A 27,017-nucleotide genomic window follows, 5' to 3' on the forward strand; every position below is an offset into this window, starting at 1 on the left:
GGCCCCAACAGTTATTTTAGACTGGGGGGCCCAAAGATATTTGGAAGTTCCTGAAACAAAAAAAAAAACAACACAAACTTTGGTGGTGAAAAAAACCCCACACTGATGGATAAATACAAAATAAATATTAGTGGACCAAATATTTCACAGAAATAATGGTGGCAGTGATGGGTCATTTAGTAAAGTTATCTGTTGAATGGAAAATCCAAAGTTTAAGAGTGTACGGGGATTGATTTGTATAGAAAAAAAAAACATCATAATAACCCTGACTGTGATAGTTTATCACCATATCCTAATTTCCTGGAGTCACGTCAGTGGATTCCACGAGGTCGGCCAATGATCTGCGTAATTAACTGATGACACTAGGTGGCATCAAATAACTACAATTAGGATTTTCCTCTTCCAATAATGTTTTGAGAAAAACAGACGAATAGATTTTACCACTGCAGCATGAGATACTTCTCTGCTGCATACAGAAAGCAAAGAAAAGCCGAAAAACAGAAGGCGCAGATAAGCGGGTAAAAGCGGGATAGAATTCCCACTCCACTTTGCACTTAGAGCAGCTTCCCGACGCGTTAACTCCGCCCCAGAGCGCGTAACCGTGTCGGTGGCGCGCTCTGGGGCGCATCACTTTCCAACACTCCGCAAAGCCTCATCAAAATCATCATCCATTAAACACCCCCCCCCCCTCAATCCCCCTCCCATCGCGCCCTCCCTCTTTCTCTCCTCTCCTCCGTCCTCTTTTTAATGGGGCTTGCGGGTGATCGGGAGCGCACGGCGCGTCTGGATCGCCTGTTCCGGTGACTCCATCTCCTGATGAAGGCTTGGCTTGCGCTCTGCTCGTCAAAGCTGGACGAGCGCACACCTAAGGGGATCAGACTAAGCGCGTCCTCTCGGAATAACGTCGCCTTCCTGTGTGGATTTCGGTTCTGGCGATCTTCTTCCCGTCTTGGATGTTAGCGCGCATCACACACCGGCGCGCATGAAGCTGCCGTTTGGGGGATTTTCAGACAGAGGGAGACCGTTTTATTCTTTTACGTCGTTATCTCACTTTTTAGGCCAGATTGAGACTCTTTTTCCGCGCAGCTTTCTTACATGTGCTCGGCGATAAAAATTTAAATCACGGAAAAGTTGCGCGCGCAAAGATCTGGAGAAGGACGACATGGCTATGGTGGCTTGGAGAAACGCTGAGGGCGTTGGGGACACGCAGGGGACTCTCTCCTCCCCGGTGTCCCAGGTTGGCCCCCTGTCGTTATCCGGGGATCTGACGGGACACAGGAATCCGGTGACACCGGCGACCTCCCTGGAACTACCGACGGCGGCGGTGGCGGCGGCTCCACCGCCCAACCAGTCCAGCGCCTCCGCCGCGACCACAACGGCGACCAACAACAACAGCACCTCGTTCTCCTCCTCATCCTCCTCCTCATCGTCCATGGACAAGCAGCAGAGCCAGCAGATCGAGTGCATCGTGTGCGGCGATAAATCCAGCGGGAAGCACTACGGACAGTTCACCTGCGAGGGCTGCAAGAGCTTCTTCAAGCGCAGCGTCCGGCGGAACCTGACCTACACCTGCCGGGCCAACAGGAACTGTCCCGTGGACCAGCACCACCGCAACCAGTGCCAGTACTGCCGCCTCAAGAAATGCCTGAAGGTCGGCATGCGGAGGGAAGGTACGAGCCGGCCATTTAAATCCTTTTCCGCCCCTCACGAGATCCGCGGAAACTCCATTTGTGTTCAGGCGATATGGATGTAGCCTAGCTTAATCCCGACTGTCCGAAAAACGGGGCTTTTCTTTCGCCGTTTTCATATTTCGAGAATATAATATCGGTGGAAATGTGGAGGAAATTCCTATAAAATTATGTTTAGTTTTCCGTTTTATTGATATTTAATCTGAAGAAGAAGAATAAAAAAAAGATAAATGAAGCTACCATCCTTTAGCATATTCGTTGTATGTAGCAGGAGTCGCCGCTTGATTTTTTTTTTAATATTAATATAATATATCTATTTTAAATTGTACAATAAAATATATATTTTAAATATTTATATTTTTGAGGCGCTATAGTGGTCAGATTAGTCACTGAATCCGTTCAGGCCCATCCACGGACAACCCGACCGTTACTCCTGTTATTTCAATTTAATATGTATTTATTTTATTTTTTATATAGATTTACAGCTAAATTTCATTGAGAAATACGCAATAATAATATTGTAATGATATAATATTATCAATAATATTTTAAGACTGAAAATAGTAAAATATTTGTAAGTAAATAAATCAAAACAATGTCTTTGTTTGCACCCAGTGGCTTAAAAATATGAATTTAAAATTATTTATGTCTTCTAGCGAATTTTTAAATATTATTTTTGGACTTTTTTGCGTCTTGGTTTGAGTCCAGTCTGGTTTGTTTGTGTTTTTGCAGCCGTGCAGAGAGGCAGGGTCCCCACGCAGGCGTACCACGGCCAGTTCGCGCTCACGAACGGGGACCCCCTTCAGTGTCACTCCTACCTGTCCGGCTACATCTCCCTGCTCCTGCGGGCCGAGCCCTACCCCACCTCCCGGTTCGGCTCCCAGTGCCTGCAGAACAACAACATCATGGGCATCGAGAACATCTGCGAGCTGGCGGCCCGGATGCTGTTCAGCGCCGTGGAGTGGGCCCGGAACATCCCGTTCTTCCCGGACCTGCAGGTGTCGGACCAGGTGGCCCTCCTCCGCCTCACCTGGAGCGAGCTGTTCGTGCTGAACGCGGCGCAGTGCTCCATGCCCGTGCACGTCGCCCCGCTGCTGGCCGCCGCGGGCCTCCACGCGTCCCCCATGTCGGCCGACCGGGTGGTGGCCTTCATGGACCACATCCGGGTCTTCCAGGAGCAGGTGGAGAAGCTGAAGGTGCTGCACGTGGATTCGGCTGAGTACAGCTGCCTGAAGGCCGTCGTGCTGTTCACCACAGGTACAGAGGAGCTTTGAAGGATTCTGGAAACATTTGTAAACATTTCACACAAATTAGGACACAATTATTTGGTTTAAGGCTTTTTATATTTGGAAAAAATACAAATTACACACTGTGCTGCAGGAGCTGGAAGGAAAATAACCAAAAATAAGGGCAAACTACATAAAATTCCAAACATTTACCCTGTAAAAAAAAAAGAAAAGAGAGAATTTAAAAACCAAATAGTGTTGGGTTTCTATATAACAGCCCCCCTTGGGTTAGTAAATAATCTTCTTACTGCAGGCTGAAATCTGCATTGAACCTTTATGACCTAGTTTGTCACTGAATCACGGCACTCTAAAAATGACGTCACGTGCTGTTATTGTGGGATTGAAGAAGGTGCAAATAAGCAGCATCGAAAAATGCAAACCGCTCTACTCATATTTCCATGAATGATCCAATATTTATTTAAAAAGTCGTTTCATTGGCCAAAGAAAGCGTTTTTAGAGGAGAACGAGCTGCTGGCACAAAGGGAGGGGCTGCAGCAGAGTAAAAAAATGAAAAATAAATAAATAAAAGAAGGTCTCTGATGTAGGTCTATTTTCGTCATCTGAACATGTGTCTTTAATCTGGGACACAGTAGCCTTTCTGTAACCCCGGCTGCCATCAGGCCTGCAGCGCTACAGTTCGCTCCACGCATTAAAAAAAAAAAAATCGTTTTCATTTGTGTCTTTATCCCTTGTGCTATCTTGTGGGGTCTAGATGACCCGACTCTCAACGTTCACGTTGAGAGTCGGGTCATCTAGACCCCACAAGACAGTGTCCTGAACCTTTTGTCTTCAATGCAGATCCACCTTTGTCATGTTAGGAATAACACGTCAATCCAAGATAGCATATTCGTTTAGTAACCCTAATGGTTTATGTTTATGCTCCTCCACTCATATTCCCTGAACCGCGTGTTTGTTTTGGTTTTGCTGAGTTCTGCTCCCGCCCCCCGTATAGATGCCTGCGGTTTGTCGGACATGGCGCACGTGGAGAGCCTCCAGGAGAAGTCCCAGTGCGCGCTGGAGGAGTACGTGAGGAGCCAGTACCCCAACCAGCCCAACAGGTTCGGGAAGCTGCTGCTGCGCCTGCCGTCCCTGCGCACCGTCTCCTCCTCCGTCATCGAGCAGCTGTTTTTCGTGCGCCTGGTGGGGAAGACCCCCATCGAGACCCTCATCCGGGACATGCTGCTGTCCGGCAGCAGTTTCAGCTGGCCTTACATTCCCAATCTCCAATAGAAGGAGACGCGCTCGGCGAAAACATCTCCAATCTTTTTTGGTTTTCATAGAAAGTGCAGGTACTTTTTTTTTTTTTTTGTCTGACTCAAAAAGCTGCCGGTGGAATGAGATTACAAAAAGCAAATTCATGTGATTTTGCTCTTTTCTGGCTGTCACAGGGGAAATCTGCCTTATTCTGGAAAGATGAACTTATTGATGAAGTGATCGGCGGCAGATCATTAACCCGTTCACCCACAAACGACCACGGACTGACCCGGTGACCTCAAACAAACTGCAATTTTTTGGGAATTAAAAACAGTATTTATTGGACCCGTGTGAATATTTATTGTGCTTGTAAATTATGTTTTGATTTCTTTTTTTTTTACCGTCTCATATCTATATCTATACATATATATCTCTATTTTTTTGCCCTGGTTTCTGAAAACTGGGGCGACCGTCTTTCCTTTTCTGTCGTGGTTTTCGTAGCTTTTCAGACGAAGCACTTTGGACTGCAGCGAAATGTCATCAAGGTCGCCTCCAAACCGCGCTCAGATCCACTCCGACCCGCCGCCAAGCCCAAAAGCACTGATTTTCGTTTGTTGGTATTGAAGAAAAACCACAAATTATATTTGGGTTGTGTCAATTTTTTAAATGTATTTTTTATTGGGCTATTATGCAGAAAAATTATTTTTCTTCTTAACTATTTGGTTTATTCTTGAAAGGATGTTTCATCAAAAATTCACTTTTTTCCCATTTTTCCCTCCAAAATGAGAAATGGTCACAAGGTGGAGGAGACGACACACCCACCCAACACTTACCACGATTTTTAGATTTCTGGGATTTTTTTCCACAAACTTTGAGATTTCTTATTTTTTTTAAGAGCACTGAGTTTTTCTGTCATAAAGGGACGAAGAGAACAAAAGTTTCTTGGACGGGTTTGACTTCGGGGCCCGGCCCGCTCCCTGCAGGGCCTCCGTGGAACCCAGCGTGTGTGTTTTCCTGTGTTGACTTCTTTTCTGACACCCACTCTGATGTACTGTGAAAGGTTAACATATTGATTAAATTATAACTGAAGATTTACACAGGAAGTGTATTTGTGTTTTTCCAGCTTCCTCTTCTGAGCTTTACCTGTGCAGGTGAGGCTGCATGTGAAGCAGAGCTGTGGGACGTTCTGGAGCCCAGCATTGTGACTCGTTGGCGATTGTAATCAAACTAATTACTTGCACCGACAGTGACATCTTTATGTGCATGTCATGGTGTGTTTGGGCTGAAGAGCCCCCGCAGGAGAGCGTTTAACTTTGCCCCTGCTGCCTCCCTGCAGCCTGATGAGGCTTCATTAGACCTAAAACACACAGACCGAGCTCCACAATAATGTCGCTCGAGTCGGAGGAAAGCAAAATATTTTTGTTTTGGGGGTTTGGGGACTGTGAAAATGGTTATTTCACAGCAGGAGCGGATGCGGAAACCCCACTTTTAGGCCTGCAGGGTTCCACAATAAAAGCATGAAATGGTCCAGAGGGGGGTTTTGAGGGAGCCCGCGAAAACGAACGGCGCGTCTGTGCAGCCAGACTGAAGAAGACAGAGAGGATTAAGGCTGCTTCTCTGCTGCTTAGTGGACATAGAGCTAATGAGGGGCCCCTGGGCGCTCTGTCACGACCGTTTACCCTGAGGAGGATGAAGCCGGGCGCTCCGCGGCCCCTGGGCGTTCCGGGCCAAAGGGCCGGCGGGAAACAAAGGAGCGCGTTCCCACACACGTACGAGTCCCGCAGAGAGCCAGCGGGCCGCGCGGAGCCTGGTCCGCGGGAGGACAACGAGCTGACTCCAGCCTCAGAGCTCCGCTCCCCCCCTCCCACTCACCGAGAGACTGCGCGCGGAGGCCGCTGATTGGACAGCGCAGTTTGAAGGCAGCCAATCAGCTTCCAGCATCGTCAAGCTCTTTAAAATATTATTTTAATAAATATAACCGCGCGTGTTTTTAAAGTTTTATTTGTTTATTTTTTGATAAACAAAATTCACACAGACATATAGTAGTGATGTTGTATGTTTTTGCCTTAAGGAGATTTTTAGGTATCAATACATATATATATATATATATATATATATATATATATATATATATATATATATATATATAGGAACATCAAAAATTAATTTCTGTACAGTTTGCACTAAGAAATAATCTTGAATACATTTTTAGCAATACTTTAAGGCTCTAAAAATGAATGTAAAATTATACAAAGGGATGAAAACAGGCCCGAGAGGCTGCGCCTTTTCTTTTCCCTAAAACTGTAAATATTAATACATAAATGAGTTTTCTGTGGCTTTGATGTTTGCCTTAAAATAACTAAATCTGCTAATTAGAGTAAATGTAAAATTGTTTTATATTCAACGATTGTTAATGCAGGGACTTTTTTTTTAAGAATTACTGAAGCACTTTTTTTTCCTCCTAAATTATCTTACCCCTCACGATACTATAAATGTATAATTTTAGGGACATTTTCCTAATAGAAATGTTTCTGTAAATGCTTCAATTCTAATAAAGTAAAATAAGATTGTTTTAAAAAAATGTACAAAGTGAAAAGCAAATGTAGGAAAATTGTGCTGTACATTTTCTTATGTATGGCTTATCATCAGTCCGGATTCAAACCAACACACATTTTGTATCTTTACACACAGCGCTGGCTGTGAAAATCCTAAAGAAGCTGATGGGCACAAATAAGAGGCTTTTCCGTGTCCGCCGCGTGCGTCTCATGGTTTGTGGAGTTCTGCCTCGCACGCGGGATTCTCCCGCGCGGTAAGGAAAAAATAAAATAAAAAATGTATATTACCCATAAATGTTTTTTAAAAAGCGTCAGATTACAGACAAACAGGCAGATTCAGCCGTTGTGAAAACAGGAGGAGCTGCTGAACCAAACCTTCAGGAACTTTGCTTCTGTTTTGAAAGTACTTTTTTATTATATCACTCATATCATATATATATATATATATATATATATATATATATATATATATATATATATATATATATATATATATAAAGAAAATAGTAATAGTAGTTACTATTACTAGTTACCAGTAATAGTTTTTGACGGGAAAATAGTTACAAGTTACAAATTACAGAGAGGTCTGATCTAAATGGGACTTCATGGTAAAAAAAATAGTTAAAAAATACAAAGTTAGACTTTTAATATAGAAATAAAATAATATTAAGAAGGAAAAATATAACCAAAGTAAGGAAGCAAAATAAAAAAGTATCTAAACCAATTATCTAAATGATTTCTTTAAGCAGACTCAGAATGTTGTGAGACTTTTTGGGATTCCTGTTTGTTTCGTTTGGATGGAAGTGTCTGATGGCTGCCTAAACTCCTCCCTCTTCAGTACCTGCTGACAGTCTGTGCGTCGCACTATGGCTTAACTTAATGCCTGTAATCAGACTTAAGAGACACTGAAGCGAAAACAACAACAAAAGCAACATTGTCTTGGTGTCGTGGTTACACAACCCTAAAACCACATGACTTTCTGGATGGTTTTGGGACATTTTATGTCTGTTGAATGATGTTTCTGACAAGTCTGTTCAAAATTCTTTCAGTTTTCTCAGAGCGATCTGAAACTCTGATGTTTCAGATCTCCAAAATGCTATTAATGTGGATTGCTTTTAATCAAATGTTGATGTTAGCCGAGCTGAGGAGTTTCAACAGTTTTGTCAGATGTGGAAAACGCAACAAGGCCTTCCACCCCCCCTGCTGATGTTGTCTTTTCCACGTCCAGCCAGGGCTTTCCTAATCCTATCAGACTGACATCATGCCACTCTGTCTGGCAGCTCTGAAGCCTTCGAGTTGATGAGGGTCCCCGAGACCTGTCCAGTGACCTCCGACCCCGGCCTGCCCTTTCTCCTGACACCATAACCCACTTCACGCTGGTGTCTTCACTGGAGCATCATCTCTAAAATATCCCTGGAAGCGACAAGCAGTTTGAAACTCTTATCTAATCCACTCTAGCTGTCATATTTTTTTCTTTTTCCTTTGGAAAAGATGCTAATTTGCCGCTCCACACCTCAGTGAGCCCATCTGACGCTCACGGAAACTGCATTTCAAAAGCAGGAGATAAGAGAGGAAGCCGTCTGCCGGGGAGCCCCCCACCACCCCATCCCTCTGTGCAAAACATTTCAGCGATAGACTAGAAAAAAAACACACTAATCAACTCAAGGACTGTGCAAAAAGCGGGCTGCCGTTGCTAAGAGACAGATGCAGAATAACCTGCATGAGAAACCTGACCATGACCCTTCTTCTTCCTCCTCCTCTTCCTCCTCCTCCTCCCAAACAGTCTCAGCCTCTCCTGCCCAATTACTGTAGAACATTAAAGAGCACCTCTGTCACATTAAAGCTGAAACCGGGTGGTGGTGGTGGTGGGAGGGGGGAGGGGGGTGTTTTGGTGTTCAGTAGAGTTTGAATTTTGCTAAAGAACAAAAAAGAAAGAAAAAAAAGAAACTGTTGTGTATTTGCAGAGAAAGCATGCAGTCGGGCTGCAGCAGGCGTGGAAGATTGGCGGTGATGTGTTTCATCCAGACTGCAGGACGGGGGCGGAGTTTGGGACAGAGTGTTTGTGGTGGTGGTGGTGGTGGTGGGGGTGTGGAAATCTGTCAGAGGAATGAGAAGATGAAGGTCTGACAGAGAGGTGACAGAGAGTTCAGCTTATACGAGGCCTGTCGATTAGTGCGTGCGAGGCTGACAGGTGGAATCCCATGGGCGCGTCTGTCACTGCAGTCTGCTGCCAGGCCCGGCCCGGCCCGCCAGCACCACCACAGGGCAGGGACACTCCACAGACACCGCCGCTCCTCATTGGCTCATCCTCGGACCGCCCGGCCTCCCTGCCAGAGCCTAAATTAAAGCTTTATTGTGCACAGAAACCAGGGCGAAAGTCACGTTAATCCCCCACTAATACATCGATATCAGGGATCTGTTTTAACAGCACGATCCAGGAGGGGCTTTCTGCAGCCAGAACGTCTCTGACGGAGGACGCCACAGCTTCCTTAGCCCATGTCAGGTGCAGCGTTTGTTTTTGAATATTACTCTTTTATGGTGTTGCAGTGAAATGCAAAGTGACAAATGAGTCTCTGGTGATGCACAAACAGACAAATCAAGGAAAAGCATAAAAAAAGGAAGAAAAAGCTGAATCAAAGAAATTAAAAAGAAACAGAAACAAACAAAACAGGTGCTACATTCTTCAAAAGATGTGACTAAACAGTTTTACTGATGTTTTTGTGCTAATGTGATCCTTATAGAAGCATTTCCTAGCAAAACAAAAACCCTTAAATGATTGGCTTTCTGAGGAAAGGATGCTCTGAAAAGTCAATTTTTCTGATTCTTATTAGAATAAACTCAAAATTTTAGGGGAAAACATTCAATTCAATAAAAATGATCTTAAGAAAATTCTAGAATTTCCTCAAGAAAAATTGTTCAACGATCAGATGAAGAAGAACAATCATTTAATTTATTCCCAATTAAAAATATTCAGCTATGAAAAAAAAAAAATTATATATATATATATACACATACATATACATATATACACATACATATACATAGCTGAATATTTAACCCTAACCCTAACCCAATTAAAATGTTTTAATCAACTCTATACATTACATTCAGCTGACATTTTTCTTTCCACTAAAATCAGTTATGGTGCTCCACAGGGTTCTGGACTCAGACCACTTCTTTTTTCTCTCTTTAAATGTTCCCCTCAGGCTTCATTGTTTTTTGTTCAATAAAACTTTCTTTTTTTTTTTTTAGATACTACATTCTGTTTTTCTGAATTCCAGATTACTTTTGTTCCTTTAGTTTTCTGTAAACAAAGCCTCGCCTGTTCTGCTACACCATCTAAACATGTAGTTGTAGAGTTAGATAAGCTAATTCTTCTCTAAAAGTTCTGGTACATTGCCTGTCCGTCCTGGGGGAGGATCCCTCCTTCATGTGGACACCCCTGAGGTTTCATTTTTAAAGCTTTTTCCTCACAGTGAAGGAGGTTTTGAGGGCAGGGACACTCAGTTTAGTGTGTTTATTTTACCAATCAGCTCTTGTATTTCATAATTGATTTTATGCTTAGTACCATTGCGACGCCTGGTGAGACAGCTATGTTGTAATATTGGGCAATATAAATAAAACAGATTTCAAATTGAATTAAATTATTCCTGTTGTTTCATCTCCACTCTCAGATCTTCAGATTTAAAACATCTGTAAGTGATGGATTTTTCTCTCTCTGCCCTTTGTATGTTTAGGTTTAAATCCAGATCTACATGTTGAGAATTGATCCCCAATCTATTCTTCAATAGCTGCATGTCTGCAGCTCACCAGAAAAACAAAGAATTCTCAATATAAAGGTAGAGGTTTATTTAAATCTGTGCTGACCCAACCTTCTCCAGCAGCTTATTGTGGTTTTAATGTTGCTTTTAAGTAAACTACGGCCGTAAATGATTTATTCCGGCCTGCCAAACTGGAATAAATTATATTGATGATCCTTTTAAGGGTTTTATTTACCCCGTAATTCTGGACTCCACTCATAAATGGTGCTCTGCAAATAAAGTGACCTTTGCTTAGATGTAGAAAGTTATTTTCTGATGTTTCTGATCTTTCCAACAGCACACGAACGCAGCATTTCTCTAATTTAGCGTTTTTCCCCTGAAGGACAATCAATCCAACGGTGCAATTGACTCTAAAGTGAGAACAAAATCCAAAATCTTCCGTTTTAAAATATGTGCACCCATTTTTAATCAGTTCCAGCGTGTTTTCTTCATTAAGACGTTATTTCTTTCTGTGATGAGGGGGGCGACCAAAACACTCCACAGATCAGCCCTCGGTCAGATTTTAGAACCCTCTGTGGTCCACGAGACAAAAAGTTTGCCCACTCAAATGTCAGCATTTGAAGCTGTATTTTCCACGTTTACTGAGCTTTATGAAGACAATCGTCTCACTCTAGTTGATTTTTGTTAGATCTTTAAAATGGTTACTTATTGAAACACTTTCATTTGAAAGTTGTTGTTTTTTTGTGTATTTTTTTTGTCCAAGACTCCGCTTGAAGCTGCTGATACCGGTCCTCCCTGCAGCCTCACACGGTGCTGCTCGTTTCCTCCTGTCCCCACAAATGACCATCTCTGTTTTTTACTGGAGGTCGGAGTACGAGAAAACACAAAGAGAGAAAGAAACCAGACATCGAGGATGCACAAAGAACCTGAAGACAACAAAACGACACAGAACCGCACATGCACGAACGCTGAAGATTAACACCAGGATGAAAAAAGAGGAAAATCCCCAAACTTGTGACTGATCTTCACAGATTTGAACAGCTGAACTGATCTTTTTTCAGGGAAACAGTCCCGGTCCTCACAGTCTTCTGTTTTTGTAAAAAAAATAAAAAAAATTCAGACTTCCACACACAAAGTGCAGAGTAATCTGAGTATTCCTGCAGGTTCAGAAGTGCACAACAGTCTCCTCTGGGTTTCTTTTATTAACAAAACATGTTTTGATGGTTTGTTTTTTTATAAACATCGAGAGCACATTGAAGTCTTTCATTAAGCCGAGTCTTTTGAGTTCAAGAGGAGTTTTGAAGACGTTTTCCAGGCGAGAAGAATGAGCAGATGTGTAACAGGTGACATAATAGTCTGTCAGAATTACAAGCTCTGAACAAAGACAGACGGACTTCAGTTTCCTTCTCAGCTGTTCTTAATTGTCGGCGATCATTTCTGGGTCACAGGAATGTTGTCTGTGTGCTTTGACCTCTCACCTCCTAATCTTCTGACTACTGGCTGTTTGTAATCTTGCTCATGTGGGAAATTGGATGACCGCAGAGAACCAAATCGCTGATTACCTCAAATGTTTTTATACTTGTTTTGAAGAAAAAAAGAAAAATAAAAGTCTTAAAGTAAATAATCCAGTACTTTTATTTGCAGATTTGCGTGCAGACAGTCTGAAAGTCCAAATCTAATCTTCTCATTCTGATTTCTCATTTAACTGTTTTTTTCTATTAAAAAAAAACACTCACATGATTTATTTTGGAAATTAAAGCTTTGATTACTTCCTTTTTATTAAGTTAAGTCATGCAGCCACTGCCTGCTGTCCTGCTTTAGTCCACTCCAGCTCAAACCCGCCGCCACAGTCATGCATGGAGAGAGTCTCCACTCAAATTTAAACTCATTCATTCATGAACACCAGCCTGACAGCTGGTTCATTACACCCATCATATTTAACCCTGTAATGCCCATCGCATCGTAGAATTGACAGAAAATGTAAAATTTTTGGAAATCAAGATGTTTTTTTTTAAATCATTTGGTGAAATTCACACCTTTTTTATAAGACATAAAATATATCAGTTATGAAGCTTTTGCTCATAAAATTGTTAATTTAAAAGCTTTCTCTAATAAAAAACTAGAAAGAGCTGCCTTTCCAGAAGAAAATGCCGAGTTGAATGCTATATGGCTGAATAAAAACGAAACTTAAAGGGTAATAGTTGGTTAAAAAAATACATAAATAAACAAAGAAAATGATGACATTTTTGTGAAAAATGCCAGCGTCGGCTATTGAACCAGCGAGCTTCTGCACCAAGGATTCCCCATGTATTTCAATGGAGGCAAAAATCCTGAAATATATTGAAAAGTTCAAGGATTTGAAGGACCAAAAGTCACAGCTGGAAAAATCTGAAAGTGCTGAACATTTTAATAGTTGAATGGTTAAAATAACGGAAAAAGTGTAGAAGGAGTTAAGCAGCAAATAATGACGGAAGACACTAGACTAAAGAAAGAGAAACAGGAAAACAATGGGTTGAATACTTTATAGCATTCAACCAATAATGTTTTAGGTGTTTTAACAGGATCTTGCATTATTTTTTTGATGATAGAGACTTGTTTGTTTCTCTTTCGGCTTTTCCCATCAGGGGTCGCCACAGCGAACGAGTTGCATGGTAAACTTGGCAATGTTTTACGCCGGATGCCTTTCCTGATGCAACCCTCTCAAAGCAACCGGGCTTGGGACCAGCACAGAAGTAGAGAAGGAAACCGGGAGCAGCCCGGATTCAAACCCAGGTTTCACGGACGGAAGGTGCCGCAAACCAGCACGAGCTAAACCGGTTCCCTTTTGATGATAGAGACTTAAATTTAGAAAATGAATCTCAAAATTAAAGCTTATATGCTGGCTAAAACCAGCATAATCAAGAGTAAAAGACCTCCGGAAAAGCTTTAAGAATCGATCAAAAGATGATCAGATGCAAAAAACATTGTTTAGGAAAAAAAATCACCTTGTTTACGCACTAACTCAAATTAGATCCTCACATTTTTAACATTTTTAACATAAATGTGTTCGAAAGAAGTAACATGTTTTGCTTTCTTTCAATACAGCAAGTAGCGTTTTTTTTTGGGTGGGGGGGGCCCTATAGGTCGCAGAGAAGCACAATAAAGATGAAAACAATTCTGTTTAAGTCGCATTTTGGGGAAAAGTGTATGCAAAATCAATTTTTTGAGCTTTTTAGTGTTTAATCGTGTTAATATTAATAATAACTATTATTATCATGTTAATTCCTCACTAAAAACAACCCCAAAGCTGTATTTTGATCCATTCATGCATCTCTGAGCATTCCTCTTTAGCACCAGCCCCTCCTAATCCACAAAAACAATACGTTCTCACATTGTTATCACTTTAAACCACTAATTCATCCACTTCGGAACAACTCCGCCCAGCTTGGCGTAACACTGAGTGGCCCTTCTTCTTCTGCATTGCAGTCAGTAGCAAAAACTGATACACACACCTACAGGGCCATCTAGTGGCTGTTGTTATTTATCTACTTATTTTTAAATCATATGTAAGTCGCGTCTGAGTATAAGTCGCAGCCCCGGCGAAACTATGCACAGCAACAAAAAGTGACTTATTCCTTGGAAAATGTGGTGGTCATTTCGAAAGTGAAGATCAACAGACAGGTTATTTTCACCATAAAGTTTTGAAAATTAGCTAAAGTTTTCCCTCCAAAAGTGTTAAATGGAAGCAGACAGGAGCAGGAAAAGCTCTTCTATTGCCTCTAGTGGAAAGATGATGAACCGCAGGGCGGAAAACACGGACAAAGTCATAGCCGATAGATTTTTAGGGAACGTTTAGGTGGCGCTAATAAGAAATGGGTCACGTTTGGTGTCTATATGAATGCACCACACACACTTCTTGCTCCAAACCAGACCCTCCACTTTTGGGTTTACTTTGGCAGAACACATTCAGCAAAACGAGAGCTTTTTTTCCCCTTTGATGTCTGACAATGGGAAGCTCATCAGCAGAGTTCCCACATCAGCTGACATGCTTGTATGATGAACCAAGAGGAGAACGCTGCGAACTGGGCCAAAGGAACAACTGTGGCGTTTCGGGGGAGCTTGGGAGAGGGGAAGGTTCCCAGCATGTCCGCAGATGACGGTCCTTTGCTCGGCCCGGCTGACGCAGCGACATTGTGCGCCTGTCATAGCTGCCCTTCAGCAGCAGATGAAGCTGTCAGCGGGACGATGACTTTATTCTGACAGCTGCTCCGCCCTCTCCCTTCAGAGCGCCGCAAATAAATATGTTGGTTTTCAGAGCTGCCAAGGCCGCCGTTGGACAGTGGGTCAGGGGGCCAAACGCACACCAAAAGCATTCCCTTCCCCTTGTAACCTGCGCTCAATGAGCCCGGTCACCTCTCCGGGGCACTCATTCAGCGGGAGCCGTCCAAGGGCCCCCGGGGCCCCAGATCTCACACGCTGCCTCTCTTCTGTCCCCCTCTGCGTCACAGTGCCAAAGCTGTCCTCCTCAGAGTGAAACTAAACCAGAGAGAGGCTCAGGAAGATGGAGTGACCTTTTCCTGGCTGGGTCGGCGTGAAAAGAAGCGCTCACGTGGGAGGTTTCTCTGGTGTCAGCGTGCAGGTGACGGCGTGAATGCGGGGCTGTGTTTTCAGGTCTGACGGGGGCCGACACACATCTGCAGAGCTCCCTTCACCTCTCACTCCGCTTTTCTTCCCGCACAGAGAAACGTTCCCATCAGTCAACGCGTGAATATGCAGCTTCCATTTACAGCGTGACCTGCATTCATTTCACATGGGATGTTTACAAACCTGCAGCGTTTTTTCTTTCTTTCTTTTTTAGGGCCATTCAAGTGATTTTTCTTTTTTTTTAAAAACACAGATTTTTAAATGACAAATTTCTCCATCACTAACGAGTGAATTTTCTCAAGGTGATAAACCAAGTTCTGCTCCCACAAAAAGTCATTTTAAGATTTCTCCTTGGAATAAATTGGGAGCTTGTACAGTATATAATCACATTTAGAGAAAATTAATGAGCTATTTCACAAAAAAAAGTTTTTGTTTTTTGTAAAGAGAAGCTATTTAATCAGTAGTTTTCCTGTTTTTGCTGCAGAAATTCAGCTCAAAGAAAAATGGAAATCTGGAGCTGAAGCGACTTTAATCTGTCTAAAAGGTGGAAAAAAAGCTTTTAAGTGGTTTTTCAAAAGTCTAGCTTATATTTTATAATCAATTATGATTTGAGCTGTTTACATTTAGCATGCTAACGGAAAACACATTGTTTTTTTTTTTTACAAATTGTGTTTTAGTTAAAGCATTTCCTAACAAATAAAAACAACCTTAATTGATATCTTCCTGAGAAAAATATGCTCTAAGTTGTCGGTTAGTTTGATTCTATTTAGTATATAAACTCTCATTTATATGAGTGAAAACTTTTAATTGAACAAAAAATTAAGTAACATCTTAAGTAAATTCTAGTATTGATTCAAGATTCCCCAATAAATGAACAGATGATGTGAAGAAATGCAGTCACTTCATTCAAAATACAAGTTAAATATTGTTTTTGTACGTGTTTTTAGAGATCCAGCTTTTATTTTGGTAGTCCACTTCTGCTTATCAGCTAGTTCGTTTGCATTTTAGCTAAACATTTAGCTCCATAGAAATATTTAGTTAAAAGGCTAAATATTTTACTCTACGCTAAATATTTTATGTGGACTTTAATATTTATTTCACTAGTAAATATTTAGTTACGAAGCTTAAATGTTCTCCATAGGTGCTCCACAGGGTTCTGGATTTGGACCACTTCATTCTTTAAATGCTCCCTTCAGGTTAAGTTGTTCTTTAGTCAATGAAAACATTTACTACTAACAAAGAAAAAACTAGAAGTTTTTTTTTTTAAACAACAAGTTTTATTTATTTATTTACTTTTTAGAAAAATTCTGTTTTTTCTCATTATTTTTGCCTTTTCCATTGTCTGAAAACAAAGCATTTCTTTCATTTGTTTCATTTCTTCTCAGCTTCACTCTCAGACCTGCTTGTAGTTCCAAGAGTGTCCAGCAGGGCCTTTCATATTACAGGCTAGACTAAAAACTAGTGCTGACAATGCATTGCATTGATCGCAGTTACTTATTTACAAACATTTTAGTGCGTCTTTATTTATTTATTAGCATTAATCTTATTTTAAATCCATCTATTATGCAAGGGATAATTCCCGATGAGGAGTCCGTTATGATAAACTAAATGACGAAGGCCCAGTCAGACAAAAGCTTCTGTTTTAGGAACGGACACCTCAAAGGACGTTATCCAGTTTAGACCATGATCCCTTATAAAATAATAAAATATTACATCAGTTATTATGACTTCAATCTAGTTATTTTTGGAGTTTTAATTGTTTTTCACTATCAGATACGGAGTGTGACGTGTTGTCATAGTAACAGCTACAGAGCCTGCACCCACCTCGCCCTGCAGCAGTGTTATATGTTAAACAAAGCATCATTTTGGAGGGAAAGGGTGCCTCTTGCTGCTTGTTTTTGTTCAGTTACGTCTTTTCCTGCTCCTCAATGTGTCAAATTTAAACGAAAATACCTCAAAATGAGGCTTTTCACAGCAATTATTAGGTTCAATTCAAATTAGATTATATTTATATTATTTGTCATCATTTATGAATCGCTCTAAAAAATTAACTGCATGACATCTCTACTTCAAATGACTCTAAATAATGGTGTAAATCCAGATATAGAGAATCGCGCATCCATTCTTCAGTACCAACAGAGCGCATCAAAAATAAAGAAGTCTCTGTCCGAAGAGAAACTTTTTGCAAATATTTAGTGTAGGAGCTGAGTAGTAATGACAGTTTTTTAATTTGTTTTGGTCAGAAATAATCCCACGATAAAGCCTGAGGGGGATTTCTCTGCATTTAAACCAATAAAACTAAGCTGACATTGTTTAAACTGGATTTTACTGCTGAAAACTGACTTTGTCTTATTTTGTTTTATCTTCAAGGAAAAAAAAGGCAGTCATAATTTTTCCGCTTCCTTTTTGCCATGAGAGTGAGCCTCTCAGTAGAATCCCCTCCTGAACCGTTTCATCGCCGTTTGTCTCTGTTTGTCATTGATGAAATGAATGAGTCTAAAATTGGATCAAATTAATTTCCTTTTTTTTCTCTTTGTCCTCCTTACTGTTTAAAGGCGTCGCGGTTGTGTGACATGAATGCAGCGTGACCGAAAAGCCTGATGGGAATTTCTCTCTTTCACGTTTAAAACAAAGGGGGGACCTTCCCTGCGAGAGATCTGAGCAACACAATCAATTTTACCAATTAAATTTGTCGTTTTACAAGCGGCTGCAGTCGGAGAGGAAAACTCCACAATAGAGGAAGCTGGAGGATCAAGGACACATCAAATGATAAATATGAGGCCCAAAAATAAAACAAAAATGGAAAGAAATTCACCCATTTGGATGGATGTTGCTTTAGTCTAAGTATTGCTGTGGTTCAATCTGGATTTATGGAGGAAGAGAAAACAAAAACAGGTTTTTGCTCCCTTTAAAGGGCCACAGGAGGAGCACAGACGCTCCACCACAGCCTCTCCTCAGTGGTGAGAGGCTGATGCAGAACCTGGAGCTTTAAGAGCTTTTATTTCTATCAGGTTGCAAAATGCGTTCAGTTTCTGGATTCGAACTTTCCTTGCTTTAAAAGGCACATGGCTCCATATGATGAGCACAAGCGCATCAGCAGCAGCAGCAGCGCTGCAGTTTTTTCTCAGGACGTCCTTCCCTCCATGCAGCTGTTTTGTAGCTGGAGTCTTCTGAGCCATCTTTGGGTTGCTGTAACCAAAAAGCTTTAAAAAAAAACAAAGCAGCTCAGGGAGTCAGGCTGGACCACAAACATCAGCAGCTTAACAAAAAATAAATGAATTCATCTCTGCTGCTCTGAAACTGAACACATAAAAGCTTAGAAGGTGTCTATTCTAACTAAATCACTTCTGCTCTAAATCAGAACCAAATTGGTGGTTTTAAGTGAGAAAATCTCTTTTTTACTCAGCTTGGGATAAAAAGTTTTGGATCTAGAAAATCTGCTTTTAGTTTGTTTTGCACCGAATCTGCAGAAAACTGACATTTAGACACTAAAATACACCAGAGAAATGCCACAGCTCGGTTTTGAGCTGTTCGTAATTTTTGGTCGGCTGAAATTACGCATGTTTACGCATATTTTACATAGTTTATACGCAGTTGATACAAAAATCCTATGTAGGTGTGTGTGATTTTTGTGAGATGCAAACGCAAATTTGTGGCGTTCCACGACTGTTCCGTGTATGTCTAACATCTGAACCATCGATGTAAAACTTTCCTATCATGTAGTTACGATGATGTAATTGACACACAAATCACTAATAAAGTGCGTATAAACAGCGCAATAATCGCCCACAGTTCATGTTCTGCATTGATTTACGTCTTCACTGCGTTTTTCAGTACTTCTTCTGTGGTTTTAACGTGGTTCATTCGTGACACGTCTGTAAAAATTTCATGTAAAGAACCCCAACTTTTCACACTTTTGTTCACGCATGACCAATTCTTATCCGTGCAATACGTGTTAAATGTGTGTAGTGGCTGCGTGACATAGCCTCAAGTAAGTACATGTACTTTCTAAAGAGGATTTTCTCACACATACTTTTGCAGTTGAATCGGTTAGTTCAAAAGGGGCCCAAGTCCACAATTTTTCAAAATAGAGATATTATATGTTCAATGGTCTTCATGGGAAAAGCTATCTGATTATGTGCAAAAAAGTCCCAAGTCCGTTGTAATGTATTGATTATGTTTGACATTTAAAATGCATTAAGTGCAAAATTCCTGGACTTGGGCCTCTCTTGCATGGGTTTTGCTTCATCCCATAGATGGCAGCACTATTTATCCAATATGGCAGCACTCCTGTTTAATTTAAGAAGGGCCCAAGTCCAGAGATTTTAGTTTGCTAGTCCTCTGAAATGATAAAAGTGAGGTGCTTCATATTATAGCATTTGTAAGCTATGAACTGGTGCTAAATCTGTGTAAAGTATTTCCGGTAATCATTTGGTGTAGCCTCCCTTTAAGCTATGCAATTAAAATCATTTCCTGGAATAACAAACCTCTTGGACTTGGGCCTCTTTTGAACAAACCGATTCAATTCTTTCATTGGAAGAGAAGCTGCTGAAAAACAACAGATGTAGATTATTGAAAATAAGTTATTTCAAATGCAGCTGAAAATGAAATTTGAGTGAATGTAAAGAACACTATATAGGTTTGAATGTCAGTAGAAACATTTTTAAACACCCACTCTGATGAAAAGAAAGTATTTTTCTCACGATGATGCATAAAGAAAAATGAGTTTTTGAGTATTTCTTCAAAACGTTGTGAATCAGGAGTAATCTCTTAGGCGTGACGTAGAATAAAACATGCAAAATGTTAGGTTGATGTCAATTGTAAATTGATAGGTGATGAGAAGGAGGCGGGGTTGCTCCACGCCAATGGTCCCGCCCACAGCTTTATCTAGTGAACTGCTGCCGCTCTGCAGAAACTATGTCCAAGAAAACGACTCGGGTTTTTGATTTAGGCAAAAACGGCGTCATCATAATTAAGAGACAGACCACTTGGGAACGCTTTGAAAACAGATCAAAAGATGATCGGAGTGGAACTTTAGTCGATTTCGGGCATGGGATTGTATTTTGTACAACTTTAAGCTTGATTTATTTTACATGTGATATCCATCAGCAGAAAAATGCCACAAGAACATGTCAAAAACATCAAAAACACCATTTTAAAAAAATCAAAGTGGGTCTTTAAGGAGAAAAAACTGAATGAATTTTTGATTTTTAATAAAAATAAAAACAGGTAAGTTAACCAATTTACCCCCCCCCCACACACACACAGTCTCAGCTTTCCTTCTGAATTATTGTCCAGCTCTAACAGTTAATAGCAGAAGAAAGCCTGTTAATGGCAAACATAATCGCAGCAGACAAAAGGCCAAACGCCACAAATAACACTTTACTGCAGGAGGAGGCAGAGGGGCGGCGGGGGGGGGGTCACTGCAGATATCCATCTACCACCTGAATCCCGTTTCACCCACTGAGAGACATCCTGGTCTGCACCGGCTCCTCTTACCTGCTGCTGGGCGCCCAAGGCTGAGCGTAAGGCAGCAAAAACAAAGGGAGCAGGCTGCAATGCATGATGGGAGTCTCTTCTAAGGGAGGCAGGAAGCAGGGAAGGAAGATATTTCACTTCTATTGCACAGATTTGAGCTGAGAAGAGTCTCAGTGATAGCTGAGGATCCACCCACCCCCACTGGTTTGCTCCAACCCCCCCAGCATCCCCTGCTGCTGTTGTTGGGGTGGTCTCTGCCTCTGCTGTCACCGAGCCGCTGGTGTTTCAGCTGTCCCGCACGCTCAGCCCCCCACCCCCCGATTCTGTCCAAGGCGTCACCAGATTACTGAAGCAGCGCTGACATCTCTATCAAGCTGACCCAACGCAGTGCCCTTTCCCTCTCCTCCTCCTCTTCCTCCTCCTCCTCCTCCTCCAGAGTCCATCACACTCTGCCAGGAGCTGCAGAAACGGAGACATCGCAGGAAACGCTTCTCCTGCCTCCGAAAAAGCCCTTCGGATGGGACTGAGGTGGCCTTGTTGGCCTTCACTCTGCAGGCGTAATTACTTTACACATCATCACAACATTTCAACATCCAGCCTCCTTTTTAATCCCCGGCTTTTTGCTGGAAAAGAAAATGATTTCTCCAATAAAAGCAGATGCACAAACGAAGCTTCTCTAAAGGAAATTATTATCGCTGCTAATTAGTTGAGTCAAAGCGAGGACGAGACTTCCTTTAATGCTCAAGTCTGCCATGAAAACAGCTTTTCATGGCAGACCACGCTGACACATGTGAGGAGGTTTTGTTTTCTGGCGTCTGAAAACACGGACGCAACTTCTGCTACAAGCAAAAAACAAAAAAACACACAAGCGTTTCCCAGAAAATCTGAGTCAAACGACTTCTGACGTTTTACATGTGTCCCACAATCGTGACAAAAGAAGAATAATTCACAAAATTAAACCTGCATGAGTAAAAAAAGTAGTTTTTTATGGTCACAAAAGGAAAAAAAACAGCCATTTTTAAGTTTGCTGATGCTCTGCAGCATCTTCCTCCTCAAAGACCCACTCTGATGAAAGTGGGGTTTTGAACATGTTTTTGTGGCATTTTTCCTAATGACTTTATGAAAAAAATGGCATTTTTTAAGTATTTTCTTTATTCAATTCTGGAATCAGTAGCAGACAAAATAATGTTGTTTAAAAATGAAGCTAATTGTGGCTCCGCTCCATTCTGATGACACACCCGTGTGTTTATTTTCCTCCTCCGAGCTGGAATCTGGCTCAAAACTGTGAAACGACTGGACAGCTCAGTTATGGGTGACGGGAACAGGGGGCGGGGTTGCTCTGCACCGAACTTCCAACGAACTGCAGAAAGTACGTTCTAGAAAGCAACATTTTGGGGGGATTTTGGCCAAAAACTGAGTCCTCTTCATGTTTTTATTTTTAAATCCCTGCACGAGTCTTCAATGGTTTCTCAGTCGCATCGAGAAGGTTCCTCATTTCTTTCTCCAGTCTTTTCTCCATTTGTGGTCGTGTGCGAAAGCTAAAAGTTTCCTTTTCAGCTTCTTCAACTGTGTAACTTTTTCTTTCTTTTCTGTAGCTGCGTGAGACGTTCCCCTGCAGTTTGGCAGGAATCAAAGAAAAAGGCTCATTTCTGTTACACATCCTTGCAGACGCTGACGCATCCGTAGAAGTTCAAATCCTGAAGGGCTCCATGTCTAAACCCTGGGGTGCTCCCATGATGCTTTGTGCTTGATGCTGGGATTGAGGCACACTGATGGTCCCAGCCCACAAATGCAGTGGTTTTTGGGACCAACATCCCATAATATCTCCATTAAACTTTACAGTTCTGACAAGCTCCCACCTGTTTGACCATATTAAACACAAAAGATCCATTTGATAACAGACTGGAACTCTAAAAAATCGTCCCAATGAGTGTCATCTTTAATTGAAATGTCGATCCTCATGTCATGTTGACCCCCCCATGCCCCCCGAAAGGTCCTGGATTTTGAGATCTGTGCGACAAAGTCCTGAAATTCCTCCATGGCTGCAGACAGAGGTGTTATTAAGCATCCTGAAATGACGCGGCCCGCAGGGGGTCCCGCCCGTGGAAAGGCGCTGTCCATTAGCTGTCAACAATGACCAGAGGGTCAGCCCCCCCATGGGATCGGTGAGAAAGGTATCGTCTCGTTCTGGGATCACACAGGCCCCATTGTCTCAAGCAGCCCGGGGTGTCATTGTGGGAACGGACGGCCTTCGCGTCCGCGGTTCGCCGAAGAATGGTCTTTCTCTGAGCCAAGGCCGCCAGGACTGTAAGGGATGAACGCCGAGAGGCTACGGAGCAGATTTGGAATGAGGCGCCCCCTCCTCAGCCGGGTTTGGACTCCCTCTTCCAGCGCTGACCTCCCATCTCCACCCCTGCTTAATAATGCCCGGGCCTTGGTCATTATTTTGGGCAGATGGAGACGGGGGCAGGCGGTGAAAGGAGTTGGTGTCACTCCTGAGGAGAGGATGGTAGGGATGACAGAGAAGAAAAAGCAAATCAGAGAAAAGATCAAAAGCAGAAGCTCTCCTTTCACTGGCCTGAAAGCGCTAAAGAGGATAAGGAACGATCGGGCCCGGAGTCCGCTGTCCTCTCTGGCAATTAGACTCAGCTGATGGAGAGAAAGGCTTGAATGGCAGGGTTCAAGGCCCTCTCTAGGACTCACACAACGGGAAGGAGTTCTTTCCCCGACGCCTCCTTTATCTGCCGCTCCTTTCAGAGTGTCACAAATGCAGCTGAAATATCTCTGAAAATAGACGGCACAATCCCCAATGCCAAACCTTAATCACGGTGGCTGATGAGATTGAGATGTGGTGGGGCGGGGGGGGCTCCCGTTCAAGAAAAAAAACAACGTTTTTTCTTGTTTTTCAGTCTATCTCCTCCATGCTTTACGTTTGAACATTTTCGTCTTCCGCTAAAGTTCTGCAGATCTTCTACTGTTTAGCATTCGCTTTCGAGGGGCCGCAGCCACGGGAACGCGTCCCCCAGGAGCCCATTACCGTCCTCTGCATATGCAGCAGTTTCAACGGGCCGTCGATCATCCTCAAGCAGCTTTGCGGCAAACTTTAGCAGCTTGTCACGCCGGAGACTCTGGGGGATTTCGGCTGCATCAGACATGGAAAAGAAAAAAGAGAATTATGACTATTTGGGTCAAGCAAATGTGATATGATAGAGGTTGTGCTGGGAAAGTTCTGGTTAGCAGGTGGAAGGAGCCTCGGCGAATTCAATCCAAAAGTCTGGTGATCGGATGAAAAGTCTGTTTGTCTTTCTGAGGGTTTGCTTAAAAACCCACTCAGATTTTTTTTTATAACTTTATTTTTAGTAGTTTTTGTCACAAGAAAACTAAACACAAACCAAAACAGAGGTGGGTTCTTGGTGCTTCATGGGTCTATTTGTTGGACAGGGTCCATTTCCCCCCACTTTTGGATGTAATCTCAGTCTGTATGTCTTTGTTTCAGTTGAATAAATGTCGTTAATTGTTGATGAGATGGGATCGACGTGCCCCCCACTTCCTGGTTAATGTTTTTTATTTTGGGGGCTAATGACACAACTTCAAGTAAATATTTGTCGCTTTGGTGGCTTGAGTTTCCCAAATAAAATAGTTCTGGTGCCAAAGGAGTTGCATATCCCAGCACTTTTGCATGTTACATCACCCACCACCTTCCAAAATCCTGTTACATTCGGACACTTCCAAAAATACACGGGAACAGCCCCCATCTGCTTCTCCACATCCTCGCCAACAGCTCTGGTTTGGTGGTATGGCGGTGTCTCCACCTGCTCAGTTTTGTTTACGATTAGTTATTTTTCCTGGTTATTTTTTCCTTTTAAAACTGTGTTTTTGTCAGATTTATAGAGTGTACTAATCAATTTATTATTGCTGTCTTTATATGCCTTCCTCCGCCCCCGAAGAGCCACTCTGTATCGCTGTCTTATAATAGTTTCTCATTTGTGTCTAAATCTAAATCCTATTGTGTGTTTAACCTAATAGATTGTATAAATAAATGTAAATAGATTGGTGGACGTCTTCGTTTTCCACTTCTGAGCTGCCATCTGCCTCAAAACTGTACGTCTGGATATTTTTTCTTGTTAGATTGGGGTCGTGACGGGCTGTGAGCTACAGGGAGAGCTCCTGAACCAAAGGGATGATGGGAAGGGGGGTCGGACTTACTCCATGCCAACAATTCCACCCACAACTCAGAGCTGAATTTCTAATGAACTCCTACCATTTTGCAGAAACTACGTCCAAGAAAACGACACAGGTTTTACGATTTTGGCATAATCGTAATGAAAAGAGAACACTTGGGTTAAACCCGAAGAGAAGCCGTTTGGGGTAGGGGAAGAATTCGAATTTGGCCTTTGAAAATAGATCAGAACATGATCAGAGTGGATCTGTGAAAATAAAATCCCGTAATTCAGCTGAACAGGTGAGTAAAGGTGGGCCGGAGGACTCTCTTCCCAATGATCCTGAATGTTCCTCTTCCTTCTGAAGGTGCTGCAACTGAGAATTCAAGCAGGAAAAGTCCGTCTCAAATTCTCCACAGGACATTTTAGGCATCCAGCTTCTGCTTTGTTGCAGTCACTAACTTGTTTTCCTCATAGCAGATGTTCCAGTTGTTGTGCTTCATCTTTCAAAGCCTTCTTTTTCTTCTGACAGATGTATTTGAGTTGGTTTGACCGCCTCAGCCTCTCAAAATCCCACCACTTGTGGAATCTTTTCCTCTTTCTATGCTTTTATTTTGAAGTAGACGTCGTAGACTGTCACTCTTTTCTTGTTCCTTACAGGGATTTGACCAGAAACCTTAAGATGTCTTCTTCTGTAAAACGCTGTACTACAGTGACATACTATGTACTACTACTTACCCACACAGTGTATTTTCCATTTTTGGTTGCTGTTGTTGTTTCTATCGTTTTGGTTCCTACAAAAGCGGTTCGGTGTGTATTTTTATTTAATTTATTTCTGTCATGTAAGTTACAGATGTTCTTCTGTTCCCCATTGTGGGATAAAAAGAAAACTTCTGGTTACTTTACCGACTGAAATACAGTCTTATTGGAATGACCTGGACCGAATTGTAAGGTAATGATCTGGAATGACTTGGTTTGTGACGTTGTATGATTTGTTTCCTTAGTTTGGTGTGGCTCCTTGAGATAACTTTGGTTGTGAACTGAAGATAAAGAACCGGCGTTCTCCGACGCATCCAGAACTGGAAACAGCTCAACGTTGGTTTTGTTTGAATGTCCTCACTTCTTCCTAAAAGACTATCTCACACTTTTTATTTTAATGCCAAATATGACATCACCCCAAAGTAAAAACAAAACAATTATGAACATTTTGCAGAGAATATTTATGAATCCACTGTGTTCTGATGATGGAAACTCGGATGATTTATAAAAAAGTAGGTTTTTGAATGACTAATGATCTGTATTTGCTAATCTAGTGAACATTGATGCCCTCTAGACTCTTGCAGAGACTTCTGGGAAATGTCTAGCCTCTGAACTTTGGAATTATAAATTCGGACAGCATGTAAAAATGGCGAAGCCTCTATGTAGAGCTTAAAGCACTGAATAGTTGGGACATTTCAAACATCTTGTTGAAACATTTCCTCTGTTCCGTCATGAATACTTTTTACTTTTACTTCGCTGTGATTTTGAGTTTGGTACATTTTGTAACTATGAAAGGTCCCCCACCCCCCCACCCCCCCCCCCCCCCCATCAAAAACGGTAACTGGATCATCTTGAAGCTTCAGCGTTTTTGGTTCAAAGCACCTGAAAAATGTGACCGACTTGGATGTATGACCACTAGATCCATGTTTTGGGGGGAGTACTACGTTCTTCCACGTCTGTCCTTCACAGTTAGGTTTGTGAGGAACATCTGCAGCAGAACCTGAACGTGTGGAGGAACCGTGTGTTCCAGCAGCTGGACCGTGAGGTCAGAGCGTGGAGGAGGCAGCGAGGGCACCACCCTGGCAGGAACATCCATCCGCTCCATCAACCGTCGTCCTGCAGATTCTCCAACTCAAACCATCGTTGGTCTCCCTGACCCGCCTGTGCTGACTCTCTCTGCGGGATCTTAAGGGCCCGTCGCACTCACGGGTCGTCCAAAATGATCCGGTTCTCCTCATAAATATTTTTTTTGTTTGGCGTTTCATGTCGCTCTGAGCGGTCGTCGCCTCAGGCTCTCATGGATGAAGGGCTTTGATGTGGGTCTGCTCTGGGACGGCTCGGCCACTCCCCCGCCCCCCTCCAGGTCTGGGTTCTGGACCCAAAATCCCTTCAGAGCAGTTTCAGATGAATGCGAGGGAGCAGTGGGAGGTGTCAACATGAAAATGAAGCCTATTATGGCTCACAGCCAATGAATTTAGATGAAATAAAGAGCAGAAAAATCAGAGGTTTCGGA

General features: G+C 42.3%; 1 protein-coding gene across 1 annotated transcript; it reads left to right on the forward strand.

The window, feature by feature from the left end:
- Positions 1-711: 711 nt before the first annotated feature.
- LOC101164791 (COUP transcription factor 2-like) lies at positions 712-5,263 on the forward strand. Its single transcript, XM_023953686.1, has 4 exons — positions 712-1,670; positions 2,421-2,945; positions 3,927-4,263; positions 4,363-5,263. Exons 1-3 carry the CDS (start codon positions 1,163-1,165, stop codon positions 4,202-4,204), a joined length of 1,311 nt encoding a protein of 436 aa, XP_023809454.1. The 5' UTR covers positions 712-1,162; the 3' UTR covers positions 4,205-4,263; positions 4,363-5,263.
- The last annotated feature ends 21,754 nt before the right edge of the window (positions 5,264-27,017 follow it).

This window comes from Oryzias latipes, chromosome 3 (genome assembly GCF_002234675.1).
Source record: "Oryzias latipes chromosome 3, ASM223467v1".
NCBI classification, from domain to species: domain Eukaryota; kingdom Metazoa; phylum Chordata; class Actinopteri; order Beloniformes; family Adrianichthyidae; genus Oryzias; species Oryzias latipes.

Bases quoted from the DNA above. Each gene is read 5' to 3' on its own strand.
- LOC101164791 (XM_023953686.1), top strand. From the start codon at position 1,163: ATGGCTATGGTGGCTTGGAGAAACGCTGAGGGCGTTGGGGACACGCAG. The intron at 1,671-2,420 runs GTACGAGCCGGC...GTGTTTTTGCAG, and splicing joins GGTCGGCATGCGGAGGGAAG to CCGTGCAGAGAGGCAGGGTC. The intron at 2,946-3,926 runs GTACAGAGGAGC...CCCCCCGTATAG, and splicing joins CGTCGTGCTGTTCACCACAG to ATGCCTGCGGTTTGTCGGAC.